The following is a 17430-nucleotide window of genomic DNA, read 5'->3' on the forward strand; positions in this document are numbered from 1 at the left end:
GTGGGAGGTTGGCAGCTGGCCCCAAAGAGGGAGCCAGCTCTTGGCCCCCGTGGGAAAGGGGCCGTGTCCACCACCACCCACACCCGTTCCCTGTCCCAGCCCAGGGTTCAAAGGCCTCAGCAGGATCAGGAGGCAACAGTCACCGGGCCAGGCGCAAAAGGAACAAATGCCAGACACCGAGCAGGCCTAAGCTGCAGTCGGACATCCTTAGTGCTGCTGAGGAGGCGGGAGAGGCGCCTGCCACCACTGTTGTGCTGGCAGCCATCAGCCTGTGTGTGGCAGAGCAGAGCTCCCCCTGTGGGAGCACACAGATTGGCTGTGGGCACCTCCTGCATTAAGAGTCTGCCCCCTGGTGGTCAGTGTGCAACACAGTGACCAGTCGTTCCGTCATAATGGTCACTTAGGCTTTTATATATATATATATATAAGGCCTGCCCTGACAAAAACTATTTTGCTCCTCCTCCAAAGGATGGATGACTGACAAAGAAACTGATAAGACAAGCTATAAACTATCTCCACAACACCTCAACTGTACTTCAATACCATTCTAACCATAAGACAAGAAAGGGGTGGGGCAAGGCATTCTCAGGGGGCAGGGAGAGAGCAAAATCGGCAGCAGCCAGCAATTCCATCCTCTTTGACCCTTTGAAATGAAAGCATGCAGCCTAGGGGTCTGAAATAGGGTGGAGGGATTCATTTAAGTAGCCATGAATCTCTTAACTGAAACTAAACTATCATGGACTTAACCCTACAAGATATTATATTTTCGAAAATGTCCAACATTTTAGAGTATGAAACAAATGTTGTGGACGAAGAGAGGAAAAAGACTAACCTTAGAACAAACAAAATCAACTAATGTAGCTTCTTCTTCACCTATGTATTCTATAATTTTCTTATTAATCCAAGGTCTAATTCGTCGTTCCATCAATATCTGAAAAATAAAGTATGGTTACTAAAGTAAAGAAAAATTTTATTACACTTAAAAAAAAGTCTACAAACTTGTGGTTTTTTCATAACATTAAAATACAATCTGTCACACTAGAAGAGGTATATATCAAGATATATTTACTTCTAATTTATGAAGACTTCAAGTACCACCACTAATTTCCCCAATAATCTACTAAATTCTCAGCAATGTCAAGATTCCAGCTACATTATCATCACTACTTGTCATTAATGGCATCAACTGAATTTGTATGCTATATTCAAAACTACTTATGATAAAATGGTGAAATACAATTTACTACTCACAGAGTCCACAATAGACCAATCCAGGGGATAAGCAAAAAGCTCAGGTTTGGCTGTAGGGATTTTCTCAATGAGACTCTTAATGTGTTTGCGCTTTTCTTCAGTGTTTACGGTGCCTTTGGCAGCATTTTTATCATCTTCACCATAATCCAAGGGAACCAGTTTCCTTTTTCGGGGTACATCATCACTGTCTTCATCCTCAAATTTGTTAAAGACACTATCTACAGGGAGTTTCTTTCTCTTCACAGAATTAGGTTGACCAGGACTATTGGAAGCACCTATAGTAAAAACACTCTATTAGCATAATGACTTTATTTTGAAATGTTACATTTTATAACCCACCATCCCCTCAAAAACAGTGCAAAATATAATTTCACAAGTCTCAGAGAAAGATCCCAACTGTAAAAAATAACTCACTACTCACAAGTGCTAGAAAATTTAACTTTTCATTTCTTCTCAGAACTCGAGGCAGCTGCAGATATAGGAGCACTAGTAGAACTATGAAAACAATAGTGAGCTAGAAAAGCATTTTTGAATTTTTTCTATCTACCTACCAAGCAGCACATACTTATTTTTCCTTAAGGCAAAATTCAGGAGTTTGCAGAGGGAAAAATAAAGACAAAGGAAATAAATGCTAACATACCCAGTTTAAGACTCAGTCCTATTTTTGGCCTATGCTCCTCAGGCTGTTGTTGATCTGGCGAATTTTCATGAGGAATAATAATACCACAGGGAGACTCATCCCCAGGAGTGTTGGGGGTTGCATTGCCACTGGCAGAGGAAACAGATGGGGCAGAACTGATGGGCCGCAGAGTTGGTTTAAGACAGGGCTTCTGCTCTGGCTCTTCTTCCTCTTCCACAGGTTCCTCTCGTTTTTCTTCTTTTTCTTGCTTTTCTTCTTCCTCTTCCTCTGATTCTGGTTCTTGCTTTATTTGTGGTTGTCTGCGCCTCTCAGCCTCTTGTTCCATCTAAAAGAAAAAAATAATCTAACTCAGACCACAACTATACTCAATTCAACTGGCTTTTTTTTTTTGTATCTATACTGAAAAAAGCATAATATGCTAATTTGACCAGATGTCCTTCCAGACAAAGCCACAGTGGGAAGGGATGAAGCCGAGGTGGCAGAGACACCCCCCCCACCGGCCCTGGCAGCAGTGGGGGCCAGGGCCAAGGCCTTTGCATGAATTTCGTGCATCAGGCCTCTAGTTATCTTTATAAAAATCTCTTTTTTTTCATTAGGAATAGCGAAAAACATTGCTCACTTCTATAATCAGAAAGCTAAGTAAATCTGTAAAGTAGATGAGATACTTCGAAAATTTAAAAAATGATTTTACAAATATTATCATTCTTCAGTGGTGTTATATAAAACTTCAGAATAACAAAGGTAAATACATAATAAATAGCTGGCTAATTCAAAATGAAAAGTATGTTTTTATAATTTCATTAAGGACATTATAACCAGAGTCCTGGCTGGATGACTCAATTGGTTGGAGTGTCATCCCATACACCAAAAAGATTGCTGGTTCAATTCCTGGTCAGGGCACATAACTAGGTTGCAGGTTGAATCCCCATTCAGGGTGGGCGCAGGAGGCACCCAATTGATGTTTCTTTCTCTCTCTCAAAACACAAAAACAAAAACAAAAAAAATCAATAAAAATGTGTCCTTGGGTAAAGATTAAAAAAAGAAAAATAAACTATAGCCAGAAGTTTGTTTTAGTTTTTTTTTTTATAAATGTATTTTATTGATTTTTTACAGAGAGGAAGGGAGAGGGAGGAGAGATAGAAACATCAATGATGGGGCGAAAAGAAAAGGGAGGGAAAGGAGGGAAGGGAGGGGGAAGGGGAGGGGGAGGAACATCAATGATGAGAGAGAACCACTGACTGGCTGCCTCCTGCACAACCTCTATTGGGGATTGAGCCCACAGCCCAGGCATGTGCCCTGACCGGGAATCCAACCATGACCTCCTGGCACTCAATCCAGAGCCACATGAGCCAGGTCACAATTATTTCTTCTTTCTAGTTAATGACTAAGGGTAGTAGCCACTTATGAATTCACAAACAAAAGAAACAGGGCAATGGAAAGAATTTAGGACCCTTAAGGCCTATAACAGTATGAACATTCCCCCTGAAATTATGAAAGATAATAAAAAATAATCATGAGAGCATTACAAACTTTTAGATGAATAGATCAATATTTTAAGCATGAAACAAAAATAGAAAATAAAAATATATCTAAGAAAACATTAAAATTAAAATTCATTGGTAGACACAGAATTAAAAAATAAAATCATCACAACCTCAATGTTACAAGACAAACAATATGCCACAATAGTGAAAGTATAAAAAAAGGCATAAGGGCTATAAATTGGTAAAATTATGGGTGGAAGATTACACCTGATTTAAAAGCACCAAAAAACAGCATGTAAATGATAATCCCACTTATAAAACTTATGTCTGAGTGGAGTATATGTGATCTGTGTGGTAACATTTAAAAAGTAACTAGTCATTTATAATGATTATAAATGGCTAATAGAAATCAGGTGGTCTTTAATCTCATTATTGTGTTCTATGTTGTCTAAGCTTTCTATTTACTCATGTAAGCACTTTATCAACAGAAAAAAGAACATTATTTCATTTTGAAAATAAAAGGGACATGTAAGACATAATTTCTGTTAATAAATAACATGCAACAGATTTTAAAAACTTTGTATGACACACTCTATTCCTAATCAGCATGGGGTATGCCATGTCCTATGACAGTCTTTTCCTTTTAAATGACAAACTGTTAATAAAAAAAAAAAATTTATTTTGGAAACAAAATATTTAGAGTGATAGTGACAGAAGAAACTTAAATCACAAAAGCACACTGTAAAAACAGGTTTCTAGCTAAGTGTCATTAAAAGACACTCATTTAACATAATACTTCACAGAAATAAATGAATAAAACATCTGAAAGATTTTTAGAATGAGCCAATACTGATTATTTGTGCAATAATAGAAAGAAAAAGTAGTAATAACCTCCCCAAAATAACAAGACTCATGGTACCTAAAAATACATTCCCTTATAAACTAAACCACATCATAGTCGGCTTAAGATGACATGCTACCAATTGTCACCCCAACAAATTTAATAAAGATTTTTTTAAAAAGGCCCAGCCAGCATGGCTTAGTGGTTGAGCATCAACCTGTGAATGAGGAGATCATGGTTCAATTCCCAGACAGGGCACATGCCTGGGTTGCAGGCTCAATCCCCAGTGTGGGGAATGCAAGAGGCAGCCAATCAATGATTCTCTCTCATCAGTGATGTTTCTCTCTCTCTCTCTCTCTCCCTTCCTCTCTGAAATCAATAAAAACATATTTTTTTTAAAAAGATGACTTCATGGTCTTAAAATATTGTTGATGTGATAGTAACTCACCCTCTGAAGCTCTGCATCTGGATCCGGATGCCCTTCTGCCAGAAGTCGCTGCCTGATTTCCTCTAGCTCTTCCTTCTCTCTTTTCCTATCCCGTTCATCTGCTTCCATTTCCTTTTCCCTGTCACGCAATCTTTTCTGAAGAGCACTTCCTCTGCAAAAGAAATCATAACAGGCCTTATTTAATACTCAGACCATCAATTATTGCACATGTCTCCAAAAGCACTTTCTTTCAATACTAAAACTGCATTCTAAAAGACTTAATGTTCTGTATCTGCAGACATTGTGATCTCTACGTGTTACTATTTAATACGTGAGCATTGTCTTGTCACTTATAACCATGCCTCATTGTTAAGTCATTCTAAATAAGTATCTAAATCAAGCAGAAAAGTAGCATTCAGAGAAAAACAAAGTTCTCATTTTGTGCCTATTCCACAGGGAAACCCCAACACATAACCTATGTTTGCTTGGATGCTAAGCTGTGAAAAATTAACACAAGAAGTAATAATAACAGATCTGTATCTTCAATTAAAATAAATGATTTCCCTGTGGAAAAAAGTACTAGTAGTAGTGCAGAATCAATAGAAAGCAGAGGTTCTCTCAATATAGCACTTTATTATACCTCAGAATGTTGAAATTATACACTGCTATTTTATGATTCAAAAATCTCACTTTTTTGCATTTTCCAAAAAATCAAATTCTTGAAATTCTATTTAATTTGCTAATTCTGATGTTTTGGCGCCTGAATATTAAGCATACCTACATATTAACTGCCTTTACTTCATGCCTGGATCATGTGAGGCACATGAGAGATTTTTCAAAAATAGAAATATTGACCCCTATCTTCAGGGAAATTACAGTCTGGAGTACACGGAGCCAAACAAAACCAATTTTACCACCATGCCATAAGTGCTAAAATGAAAGTAGTTCAGACACGCTGTGGAAAACAAAGAGAAGAGGGAAGGCAGAGGATTCACCAACTCTCACTTCACAATAATATATCAATTGGTTGGGAGAGGAGGATGGAAGGGTAGTTCAGATTACTGTGTGGCATTCTTTAAATCTTTGAAGAAAATAATTTCTAGACCACTCCAGACAGTCATAAAGATCAATTATAACTTGCTATAAAAATTGAACCTCTTTAAAATACATGAAGAAAAATTTGTAATACTGTATTATCCCCCTCCCCGCCCCCGCCAGAGACACACAGAAATGTCAATCTTTGCCAACAGTGCTTTCCCCACTGCCCAACCACCCCCTCCAGAATAGCATATCAGCTATGGGTATGATTACAAGAGGGAATATGAAGATTTCGTTCTTTATTCCGCTGAGTGAACTTGCACTCTCTGGTAGACAAGGGGAAAATATACCTAATGAAATGCTAAAAGTATGAGTTCATAGAGCAAGGCTTGTTTACCTGTAATATTTGGGATCATCTCTATCATCATCATAATCTTCCAAGAATTCTTTTAGTCGTTTAGCTTCTTTTGCCTAGAAAGGATAGAGTGTGCAAAATTAACATAAAAGTCACTTAAGTTACACCCTCCCCCTTTCTTGGGAACAGATTTTCTTATCCATACCATTTGAACTTTATAATTCTCAAATATTTCATATGTTAAATGTAAATAACAGTATATGTCTTTTGTCTTTTACTCATAAGACAAGTCAGAATTAGGACTTATCTATAAAATAAAAACCACAGATAGTATGCTATAATAAATTTGTTCCCTGAATATAATCTTCAAAGTACAGTAATTAACTTCTAATTAATGCAACCTAAGCATATCAGTAAACAAAACTGAAAGTTATCTTACTGAATTTGTTAACTGAACAAAAATATTTTACACATTTTCATTGTAAATGATACTATAAGTACTTTTTGTGAAATGCAGGATTAAAAATTTAAATCACGTTCATGCATCAATTCAAAGGTAATGCCTATCTCACTTTGAGCACACAAACCTCTTATTCCTACTTTTGGAATTTCAAATATACAACAAAAATTATATTTAATAGCAGTTAAACCTAACAATTATATATGTATACATATATAATCTACATCTATTATATCAACAACTACAAAGCAGGTAACGGTAGGTTTCTGACTGCAGTAAAATTTTAACCACTTCATCCAGTTCAAATGTTACCTCTCTATAAAGACTTCCCCAATCTAATCAATTATCCATGACCAGCTCCTCCCCGTCTCTCTCTGTACTCCAAAATTACTCTGAACACACCTTTACCATCTTAAACACTCTCACACATGCTATAGTAAGTACCTTATCTCCCTGACAATATTACTGACTTATTTCAATATTAGAAGCATTGTTTATTCTTGTATGCCCAGTACTTAGCCCAAGGCTGGGATATAATGTACACTCAAAATTTGTCCAATGAATAAAAGTAGATTATCAAGTAGCAATGACAATACAAATATCTAAATAAAACACAGGAGGGCCCACAAGGTAAATACTAAAACAAATATAAGTTATCATTCCATAAGAGTGCAGAAACTTCCGCTTTTTACATCCGATATTTCTGTTACTGGAACATTTTTATAATAAGCAAATAACTGCTAAGTTTCCAAATAAAAAATTAATAGGAAATGTTTTTCTAGAAAGATAGATTTCAGATTTGCTTATAGGAAGCAAAAGTCCCTTTAAACCTATTCCACAATTATTTCTTCAAATAATTAGCTTTTACTATATTATTCTCTTCCAACTTTCTAACCTAGGGATGAAAAAGAAATTCTAGAACGGGAGCTACAATCCAGGGAAATAAGGAGTATTTTAAATAATTCTATGACATTAGTGGATGTACTATTCAGAACACCCATACTATCTAGCTAGTTGCTGCATGCACCCTTTTGGTTACTTACAAAAATTCCCTCTATGTCTCATGTTCAAAACTATTTGAAGAAGATTCCTAACTTCAGTGAAGTTTTTGGAAGAATAATCTCCAAACTGGAGATAAAGAAACTTTCATGAAATTCTGGCAAAGACAGAACACATGGAACATACTACTGAAGCAAATACTATGATAAAATATATTTTTGACATTTTACTTAGTAACAACCTAAACCAATTGTTCACTGTTACAGTTTATCAAACAAAGCAAATGTGAAAAAAAAGTATTTTTATAATTACATATTATATAGTCAAAAGAATAAATAGTAACCGAAGGAAAACCTATAATCCATAAATGTTATATAAAGACAATTTTGACTTATAAAACCAGAAGTCTTCTCAGGACACTCTCATCCATCCCAATGTACCAACCAATACAGAATATCAAAGCTGCTACTTCAAATTCAAAAATGTTGCAGATTCTTAATCAGAGAACGTTCTATAAATTCTCATTTTATATATTACTCTATGACAGATTTACTTTGAAAGAATGCCAAAAGATAATTTGGTATAGATAACAAAAATGTGAAAAACAGAAGGGAAAAAAGATTTTGGTGTACTGAAAGTGTCTCAAGGTTATTTGAAATATATAAAAATAATATTATGCTGGGAACTTGTACAATTTATTTATAAAGTTATTTCTAGTTAACAGAAAAGATTTGACCTCATTTATATCTGAAAATCACTTATTTTTAACCTAGATTATTACCATTTCTCTTCTCCTTTCCTCTTCTCTTTCAGCCTCTTTCTCATACTCCCGGGTTTTCTTCCGTTCTCTGATTTCCCAATTCTTAAGGCGCTAAAAATGAAATTGTCAGAGCTTTAAAAATATACACAGGGTTTTAAAATTTTTGCATAAGCTACTAAGTACCCAACTTTACCAATATAAGCATTTCCTCAATTTACCTCTTGATAAGCAGCTTCTTTCTCCCGGAGTTTTCTTTCAAGTTTTCTTCGTTCATACGCATCTTCTTCATCCTCTTCTCGATCCCTCTTCTTGTCTTTTTCTCTTTCTCGCTCCCGTTCCCTTTCACGCTCTCTTTCTCGTTCACGCTCTCTTTCTCGTTCACGTTCTCTCTCTCTCTCTCTTTCCCGCTCCCGCTCCCTTTCACGATCTCTGCTCTTTTCTCTACATAAAAAAAAAAGATTTTTTAAATTGTCATTCTTTTTGTTTTCCTTTAAAAACCTAGGTAGAGAACAATACAGATTATGAAATAGACAAGCCAGAATTCAGCATTTCATTCCTGCAAAACTATAAACTCCTCTATATTCATCAGAGGCACAGAATATAATTCTAGCCCCAAATTCTGAATTCAGTGTTAATACATATTGGTATCTCAGAAAATAAACCAAGAAACCCTGGAAATAACAAATACAAAGGGCTTCCCTAGCTGATTTGGCTCAGTGGATAGAGTGTCAGTCTGCAGGCTGAAGGGTTCTGGGTTCAATTCTGGTCAAGAGCACATGCCCGGGTTGCAGCCTCAATCTTTAATAGGTGGCATGCCGGAGGCAGCAGATCAATGATTCTCTCTCATCATTGATGTTTCTATCTCTCTCCTTCTCCTTTCCTCTCTGAAATCAATAAAAATATATTTTTTAAAAAAGAAAAGAAATACAAAAGGCTAATGAACATATTAAAAAATAGTTTATTTCACTAGTGGTCAAGGAATGAAGGTGATAAAGGGTGTGGAGAAAAGAGCATTTTGTCATGTTACACGGATAAATTACAATTATAGGAGCAATGAAAAGTTCTCAAATATTTAATTTGAAACAATAAAACCAAATTGCAGTATATGATATGCCATGAATCTAAATACATATAGTATATATGAAACAATATACTGTTCTGTAGTGTAAGTATAAAGACACTATTTTATATATGTAAAATTCTCAATAATAGTCAAAAGGATACTGGTTATTCCAGGGGAGATGGAAGAGAAGAATTTGAATGCCCACTAAAGATTAAGAGCACTAAACTTCCAGTTCCAGTAACTGATTAACTGACCTAAAGGGAACCTCCCTTCAGCTACAATCAGATGGAAAATCTGCAAGCCAAAAATGTATTTGAAAACTAGCTTGAAAAAAAAAAAGATGTGCTTTTCTCTCTTCTCTCCTTCTACTCTCCTTTTTCCTCTTCCTTCCTTTGCTCATTTTTGCTCCCTCATTCCTAAAGAATTTGAGATCAATCAACTGAAATCAATATAATTAAGAAAAATTTCTAAATAAAACAAAAAGATGAGATTACTAGAATTTATAAGAGTAAATTTAGCCGAAGCCGGTTTGGCTCAGTGGATAGAGCGTTGGCCTGCGGACTGAGGGGTCCCAGGTTCGATTCCGGTCAAGGGCATGTACCTGGGTTGCGGCCACATCCCCAGTGGGGGATGTGCAGGAGGCGGCTGATCGATGTCTCTCTCTCATCGATGTTTCTGACTCTCTATCTCTCTCCCTTTCTCTCTGTAAAAAATCAATAAAATATTAAAGAAGAGAGTAAATTTAGAGTTTGGGAGGTGAGTTGTGGGGATGCAGTGGGCTAGAGGACCAAATCGACACCAGAGGCTAAAACTAGAACTGACTTCCCAGTATAATGGACCTCAATGAAACAGTGACTAGAAGAAAAAGGCCACTGGCCCAAAAAGACAACAGAATTCTGTCTGCCCAGGGCACTGGATGGACAGTTGATACGTTCTGGGTCTGTAAAAACTGGCTTAAGACAGAAAGTAATGCTAAAATTAAAATTGTTATTTTCACCAATGTTTTACATATGTTATACAGCAAGCCAGGCATGCCCTATGGCTAAGGAAGTCCTCATCACATAAATGTTAAGTCGTCCTACAGAGTGCTAACCTGCAGTTCAATTAAAGCTATCACGAAAACAATAACTTCTATAAAGCCTTACCTTGATCGACTCCGATCCTTATTCCGATCTGAACTCCTTTCCCGATCGCGGTCACGATCTCTCTCTCGATCACGATCCCGATCTCTCTCCTTTGTCCGGTCACGATCCCTATCCCGTTCTCGTTCCCGCTCCCGTTCTTTCTCTTTCTCTCGTTCACGTTTTCTTTCCCTTTCGCGTTCTCGCCTTTCTCATTCCCCTTCACGCTCCCTCTCTCTTTCTCTCCGTTCTTTCTCAATTTCCTGTCTTTCTTTTTCTTTTTTGCCTTTCTCTTCTTCCAGTTTCTAGAAACCAATAAAAGTACTTTTAGAGTTAATCTGTAGTTCCAGTATTCAGATTTTTCCCAACACAATGCCCAATATTAACAACAACAATAAAAAAAACCACTGGTAATTTGCTATTAAATATTTGTGGTTTTACTTGACAAATTAAATTGAAGGAATCACAAGACTAGATAGATTTCGTGCAAAACCATATACTCTACACAGACCAGGAATCTCCAATCTTGGATGCTGGGAGATTGTGTCAAGTGTGGCTAGCCACTCAATGATTATATAACTAAAATGATCATGAAGAATGTGTTGGTTCGTAGAGTTCTAAAAAGACAATCAGTTAGCAAAAATGTGATTCTTCCCATTATAAATTTCTGTAAATCAGTGGGATTATGGATATTAATTTCAAACCACGACTTCCCACTACCTAAAGGTTGTGATTTAGGGTTTTAAAAAGGAGGTGGAGAAGAGTCAGGTCACTGTAACGCAACTAAATGGTATGTCTTCTAGTATGCCCACCCTCCAAAAGGCAAGGTAAATTCAACCAAGATCTGCCTCACTATCTGTGGAAACATTTACTCCCACCATTACAAGATGGACAGCCCACCAAATTCAAAAGTTTGAAAAATCACTCACTTCAAGCAAAAATTTTAACTTAACCGTATAAGCAACATATTTGTGCCCATTATGCCTATAAGACAATAAAAATATATCAACAGTGATAAATCCATCCTGGGAAGGAATGATTGTGTATTAACTTACAGATGCTGTGTTAGGACATGGATCGCCAACACTGGATTAACCTTGCCTACAAGCTATGTTTCTGGGAGGAAGAGCAAGTACATGGTTCACAAATAAACCAAATTAACAAAGTCAGACCAAGTTTGTACCCTCACAAGATTACCAGTGCACCACACGGTTTCTATACAAACTCAGAAGAAGAAAAAATACCCCAAACAGGAAAACAAAACAAAAACAACACATTTATCTCTTTGGTTCCATGTTTAGAGTCACTGAAATGAAATTTAAACTTAACAATAAAATGTTCATTTTTTCTTTTCTCAGTCATGTAAAGCATTTAAAACAACTTTAAAAAGCAATCTTACCTTTTATACTCTTTCTCTTGCTCATGGATCAGAGAACTGATAGGATTATGAAAGAAAAGCTAATGCATGAAAAATCAATATATTCAGCTGCTGTGCCAGTCTGTACCAAAGTAGAATGCAGGCAAGCTAATACTGAATACATTGAAATTACAAAGGAAAGAGAAAAAGAAATGGTAGAAAGAGGACAGAAACTAAAGGCTATTTAAAGGGGCAATTCTAATTTTTCAAAGTTCTAATGGATTACAAAAATTTAAATTGTAAAATGAGGCTAGACTACATAACACTTACCTCAGTGTCATACACTTATAAAGAAATCTGTTTATTTCTGAGATAAATACTTACAGACTTTAGCTGTTCCAATAATTTCTTTTGTAGAATTCCTCAAATTTTTTACTCGTTTATTCACTGCACTACTTATTTCTTAGGTGTATAGTTTCACTTATGTAAGTAATAATTTGTTTCAGAACTCATTCAAAGTTTTTGTTCTAAGTAAATGAAAAAGTGAGTGAATCTGGTCCATACTAAATGTATTTCTAAAAGATTATATATGTGGTAAATAGATACACACACATATATGCATTTTAAGACAAAGACTGAAAAAAGAGGAAATGGAGACTAAAATAGTATGAGTAATGAAATAATGAAAAAGAATAGAAAGAAATCATAAATCTTACCTTATTCTCTCTTCAGACTCGTCCGTGCTGTAAATGGACGCCCCCTGCCACGCTGATACCCTGACAGTCTGTGGTTATTTAGTAAACTCATACCAAAACATGCAAAGGTTCACTGAGCTCATTTTTTGTTACTCAAGTTTTAAACATTTCCTTTAAACATCCACCCAATAACAAGAACAGTTTTTCATTTTGACCTTTTTGTTAAAGCACATTTTGGAAATTCAAAACATTCCCCTGCCCACCCTACAATGAATAAGTCTAAGGAAGTCAAATGCCTGACAGCTTCTCAAACTCTGAAGCAAATATCTTGAAATAATTTTTTAAAAACACGATTCTGTCATACTTTACCAATGACATGACCGGGTTTAACAAATAACAAAAAGGGGATAAACCATACACACAACTGTATACTGTTTTCAAGGTTACTCAGACTCTGAGTTTGAAAATAAACATAACCAAAAGTATTCCTCTAAAATGACTTCCCACAGGCTATCCCCTTTAACTAAAAATTAAGCTGAGGGAACTGCATTTGTAATTTTATTCATATTTAATTCCTGAAAAAGCACTGTGTATGTGAACTAGGGTTGGGCATGGATAATAAGTGTTCAGCAGCATTAATTCAATGGCATTAATTATCAACTTGGAATTTTAAAAGCAGTAAGAAAAAATAAGATTAAATAAAAGAAAAAATGAATTCAACTTTTCACTGAGTTAAAAGTCAGTCTTATGTGGAAGAACCAGTAATACCTTACTATCTTTAACATCAAAATATATTTCATGCAGCGTTTGCATTTTACTGTCCAAAAGCATCAACTTCAACATTAGCAAACATTCACAGATGCACTGTCATTGAGAGAAGCTTTCAATAGGCAAAACTCGTGAGATTTACTACAAATACCCATTTCCAAGCCAGTTACCCCTTTGCATATTTTTCTGAGGGGGCATCCATAAATATAATAAAAAACAGAAGCTCATACTTACATCCTATTCCTTGTTACTTTCCAAGCTGAGTGTTTCATCTTGCATTAGTCACCATATGATCTCTATCATAATGGTGGGGGTCAATGAATAGATTAGCTTTATGGGCATTTACAGTTCTTCCATGCATCTAAAATTTGGTAAGTCTGGTAATCACTGACCTACTTTTTAAAATCTCCCCCTCAAATTATATCTACACAAATATAAATCTTAATTTTTAACCTCAGCTCTAAAGAAAAGGTTTTCCTAAGATTAAGTTAAATAAATGCTCCCAGAAATACACTACAGTGTATGTTATCCTATCCCCTTGAATCTAGTTTAAATCTGACCTTGATGTTTATGTTGAAACCTAAAAATAAAATCAGCTTTTATTCATATTAAAGTGAGATGACTGCAGAGCAGTAACTAAAAAAAAAAAAAAAAAATTTAAATATAATATGTCAAGGTCCACTTTAATATGATATTGGTCTTGTTTGTTTCTATCTAAATATCAACTAAACCTATAAAAAGCATTTAAATTTATATCCTAATGTAAGGTCGATTTTTTTTTTGTCTGTTCGCTTTGGATTCTGTAAAAAGTCTAGATTGATATCAAGTGAAAAAAACAAGAATACTACCTTGTGTGTATCTCTGAATTTGCTGATCTCTCGGGATATTAGGTCTCTTTTGTCTTCTTCCATTTCTATAGCATTTATATCTTCCTAAAAGACAGGGGACAGGAGGGAATGCATAAAGATCAATCTAATAACAAGCAAAGGTTAGATATTCTGTACAAGTCTTACAAAAGATAAGAGTAAATAAATAAAAAGAACTTGTATAGTAACAAATGTAATGATCTAAGTTAGTGAAAATTCTGGTAGACAAGAATTACAAATCTGACAATCACCAGTGAACATATTTATTGTCAAAGCCTTCAATGTACACAAACCTTAGTGATGAGTGGATACGGGATCAGAGGTGCCACTGGAAATCTGCGGAAAATCTGCAAAAAAAATCCACAAAGATTTTTTTTAAAAAACACAAGAGTTCACATTAACCTGCAAAACAATGCTATTTTATACTAGAAGCAATGCTTGTGGGACATTTTCTTGATTTCAAATTACTTGATAATAAAAATACTTCACTCACTCTCAGTCTATAACCTCTCCCATCACCTCCTCTCCCTCCAACCTCCCTAAGCAAAAGAATAAGGAGGGTCTCATACTAGTGGGGCTTTTTTCTTGACCCAGATATAGGAAACAATCATACCAATAAAATGTATCCATAATTCCTGCCGTAGAGCAGGATTTCTTTGATCCACTGTTCCCAATCCATATCCAACATATATGTCTAGTTACTTTCTCCTTTCCCATTAACCTCAATTACCCTGTACCTGACTAACTCTACCAATTATCATTCCCAACTATCGGCATTTCACCAGACAGGTATTTATGACCATGTGAGGAAGAATGAGACAAGTAATAAAAATGTATTTGGCCACAAACAAAATTGAAGATGGCCTAATAAGGCAATGAAATCCTAAATGATAGGAACCTTGATATTAAATTATAATATGTTCCATGTTACTTTTTCATGTATATGCAATCCATGCATATAAAATAATTCTGGTATTTTTAAAAAACAATCCCCATAATTTCTCTTAGTTTATTCGAAAGAAATTAGTATAAGAAAGCCAAACATTTTCTTTCAACCTGGACTCCCTAACATTCAGTTAGCTTGGTCAGACAGAGTGGTTATAATATTAATACACTGCAGAAGAGTGTGTCATCTTGTGCTGCTCTTTCACAGTCTTCCAGCTAGAATTTGAACAGCATTACTGTCCATGGAGGGGAGTGAGACGTGGTTGTAAGGAGACAGCTAAAAATCTTCAGTGAAGGATACCGGCATCCTGCTTGGAGCAGAGACTGAACGATAATTAGGTAAAACAAGGCCAGTCCTTCATAGCCAAAAACATTTTACTATAACCCTTAATATAAGTACCTACAATTCATCACTGAAGGTGGTTTTTCCCTTACTGAATTTGAATCCACAGCTAAGTACAAGCTTCAATGCCAGTGCATTTTAAACACAGTAAACAGAAATGTTTTGGTAAAAATATTAGGAGTTAATTGGTAGAACAGGTCAAATTAGGCTTAACAGTACAATTATTGTAAATGCTAGTCGTTCTTGTATTTTCCCCTCAAAAGTTAAAATGTACTGAAAGCACAAGAGTGACACCATAAAAAGTAAATTGTAGAAATGACTGTTGTCAGAATTTAATAACACATACGTCCTCCTTCTTTTCCTTCTTCTTCTTCCTGGGGTGAGAGTCAGATTCTTGTGAAGGGGCATTGAGCTCACTGGAGTATTCACGTATTAAAATTTCAATGGCCCCTTTGATCATCTGATCTCTTCTCTTAGTTTCTTCATCTAAGGCTTCTTCGTCATCATTAGTGACAGTTTCTGGCCTAGCAGTCTTAAAACAGAAAACAAGGCAAATTCAGGAGGGGGGTTAGGGAGAATTAACCGAGAAAAATGAAAAACATTCTAAGAGTTAGCAAACAAAACAAACATGTTTTCTTCAAAAAAATCTATGTAGTTTGCCTGGGCAGTGTGGCTCACTGATTGGGCAATGACCCATAAACCAGGATGTTGCCAGTATGATTCCTGGTCAGGGCACATGCCCAGGTTGTAGGCTTGATCCCCAGTAGCGGGGCATGCAGGAGGCAGCCAATGGATAATTCTTTCTCATCATTGATGTTTCCCTCTCTCCCCCTCTGAAATCAATACAAATATTTTTTAATTAAAAAACACACACCTCTGAGGTTCTATTAAATGCAGACCTGATTTTGCTCTTAGCTTTATAAAATAAACTTTCATCATTTCTTTCCCTTTCTACCCTTGGTAGCTAATATTTTGACCCCTACCCAGCTATAGGAAGATTAAATCATAGGACTAACATACTGCACAAAACATCTGCAAAGCTTTCCCAATTTTTCAGACTGTCTTGCTCAATACTTGCACAAACTAAGAATATTTCCTAACTCAACAGTTGAAAATGTAATTATGTGAAAAAAGCAAAATAAAAGTTTATGTATACTATGCAAGCCACTATTTAAAATCAAAAGGCACATATAGAAGAAAGGAACAAAAAGCACTAAGACAGTTTTGTACAATTAAATGCAAGCATCACACAGGTCAGAGGTGAAACAATGGCTTCTTTTCCCCCCACTCCTGCTCTCTAAAATGTCTATAATGTGGGAATGCCACTTATAAAAATCATATACTGCCCAGCTGGTGTGGCTCAGCAGTTGAGCATCAACCTAGGAACCAAGAGGTCAATTCCCAGCCGGGTCACATGCCCAGGTTGCAGGCTCGATCCCCAGTGTGGGGTGTGCCCATCAATGATGTTCTTGTCTCATCGATGTTTCTCTCTCCATAGCCCTCTCCCGTCCTCTCTCTAAAAATCAATTTAAAAATATTTTTAAGAAAAAATCATATACATACTAAGAAAAAAATCAACTGTAAATACTGCACAAGTCTTTAGTCCCATGACTTGCAAACGTAACATTTAAAAAAACAACACAAAACTCATGTTGTAATGCTTCTCACAAAAAAGCAACTATTTGTAAAACTTTATTATTTTTTAAAAGAAGTCTTGCCGAAACCGTTTGGCTTGGTGGATAGAGCGTTGGCCTGCGGACTGAAGGGTCCCAGGTTCGATTCCGGTCAAGGGGATGTACCTTGGTTGCGGGCACATCCCCAGTGGGGAGTGTGCAGGAGGCAGCTGGTTGATGTTTCTCTCTCATCGATGTTTCTGACTCTCTATCTCTCCCCTTTCCTCTCTGTAAAAACTCAATAAAATATATATTTTTTTAAAAAAGAAGTCTAGATTTTTACTTGTGTTGATGTGAAAAAAATTACTGGTTTCACAAAAATAGGTCCAGAGACAAATGGGGGG

General features: G+C 35.9%; 1 protein-coding gene across 1 annotated transcript in view; it reads right to left on the bottom strand.

Moving 5' to 3' along the window:
• The window catches only part of RBM25 (RNA binding motif protein 25), a 49465-nt gene that overhangs the window by 6550 nt on the left and 25485 nt on the right, over nucleotides 1–17430 (bottom strand). Inside the window, 11 exon segments of the mRNA XM_006779398.2 lie at nucleotides 833–931; nucleotides 1252–1526; nucleotides 1892–2216; nucleotides 4665–4815; nucleotides 6079–6152; nucleotides 8277–8366; nucleotides 8474–8696; nucleotides 10464–10744; nucleotides 14108–14191; nucleotides 14419–14472; nucleotides 15760–15945. Coding sequence (XP_006779461.1) covers nucleotides 833–931; nucleotides 1252–1526; nucleotides 1892–2216; nucleotides 4665–4815; nucleotides 6079–6152; nucleotides 8277–8366; nucleotides 8474–8696; nucleotides 10464–10744; nucleotides 14108–14191; nucleotides 14419–14472; nucleotides 15760–15945 — 1842 coding nt within the window.

This window comes from Myotis davidii, unplaced genomic scaffold, assembly GCF_000327345.1.
Source record: "Myotis davidii unplaced genomic scaffold, ASM32734v1 scaffold17, whole genome shotgun sequence".
Classification (NCBI taxonomy): domain Eukaryota; kingdom Metazoa; phylum Chordata; class Mammalia; order Chiroptera; family Vespertilionidae; genus Myotis; species Myotis davidii.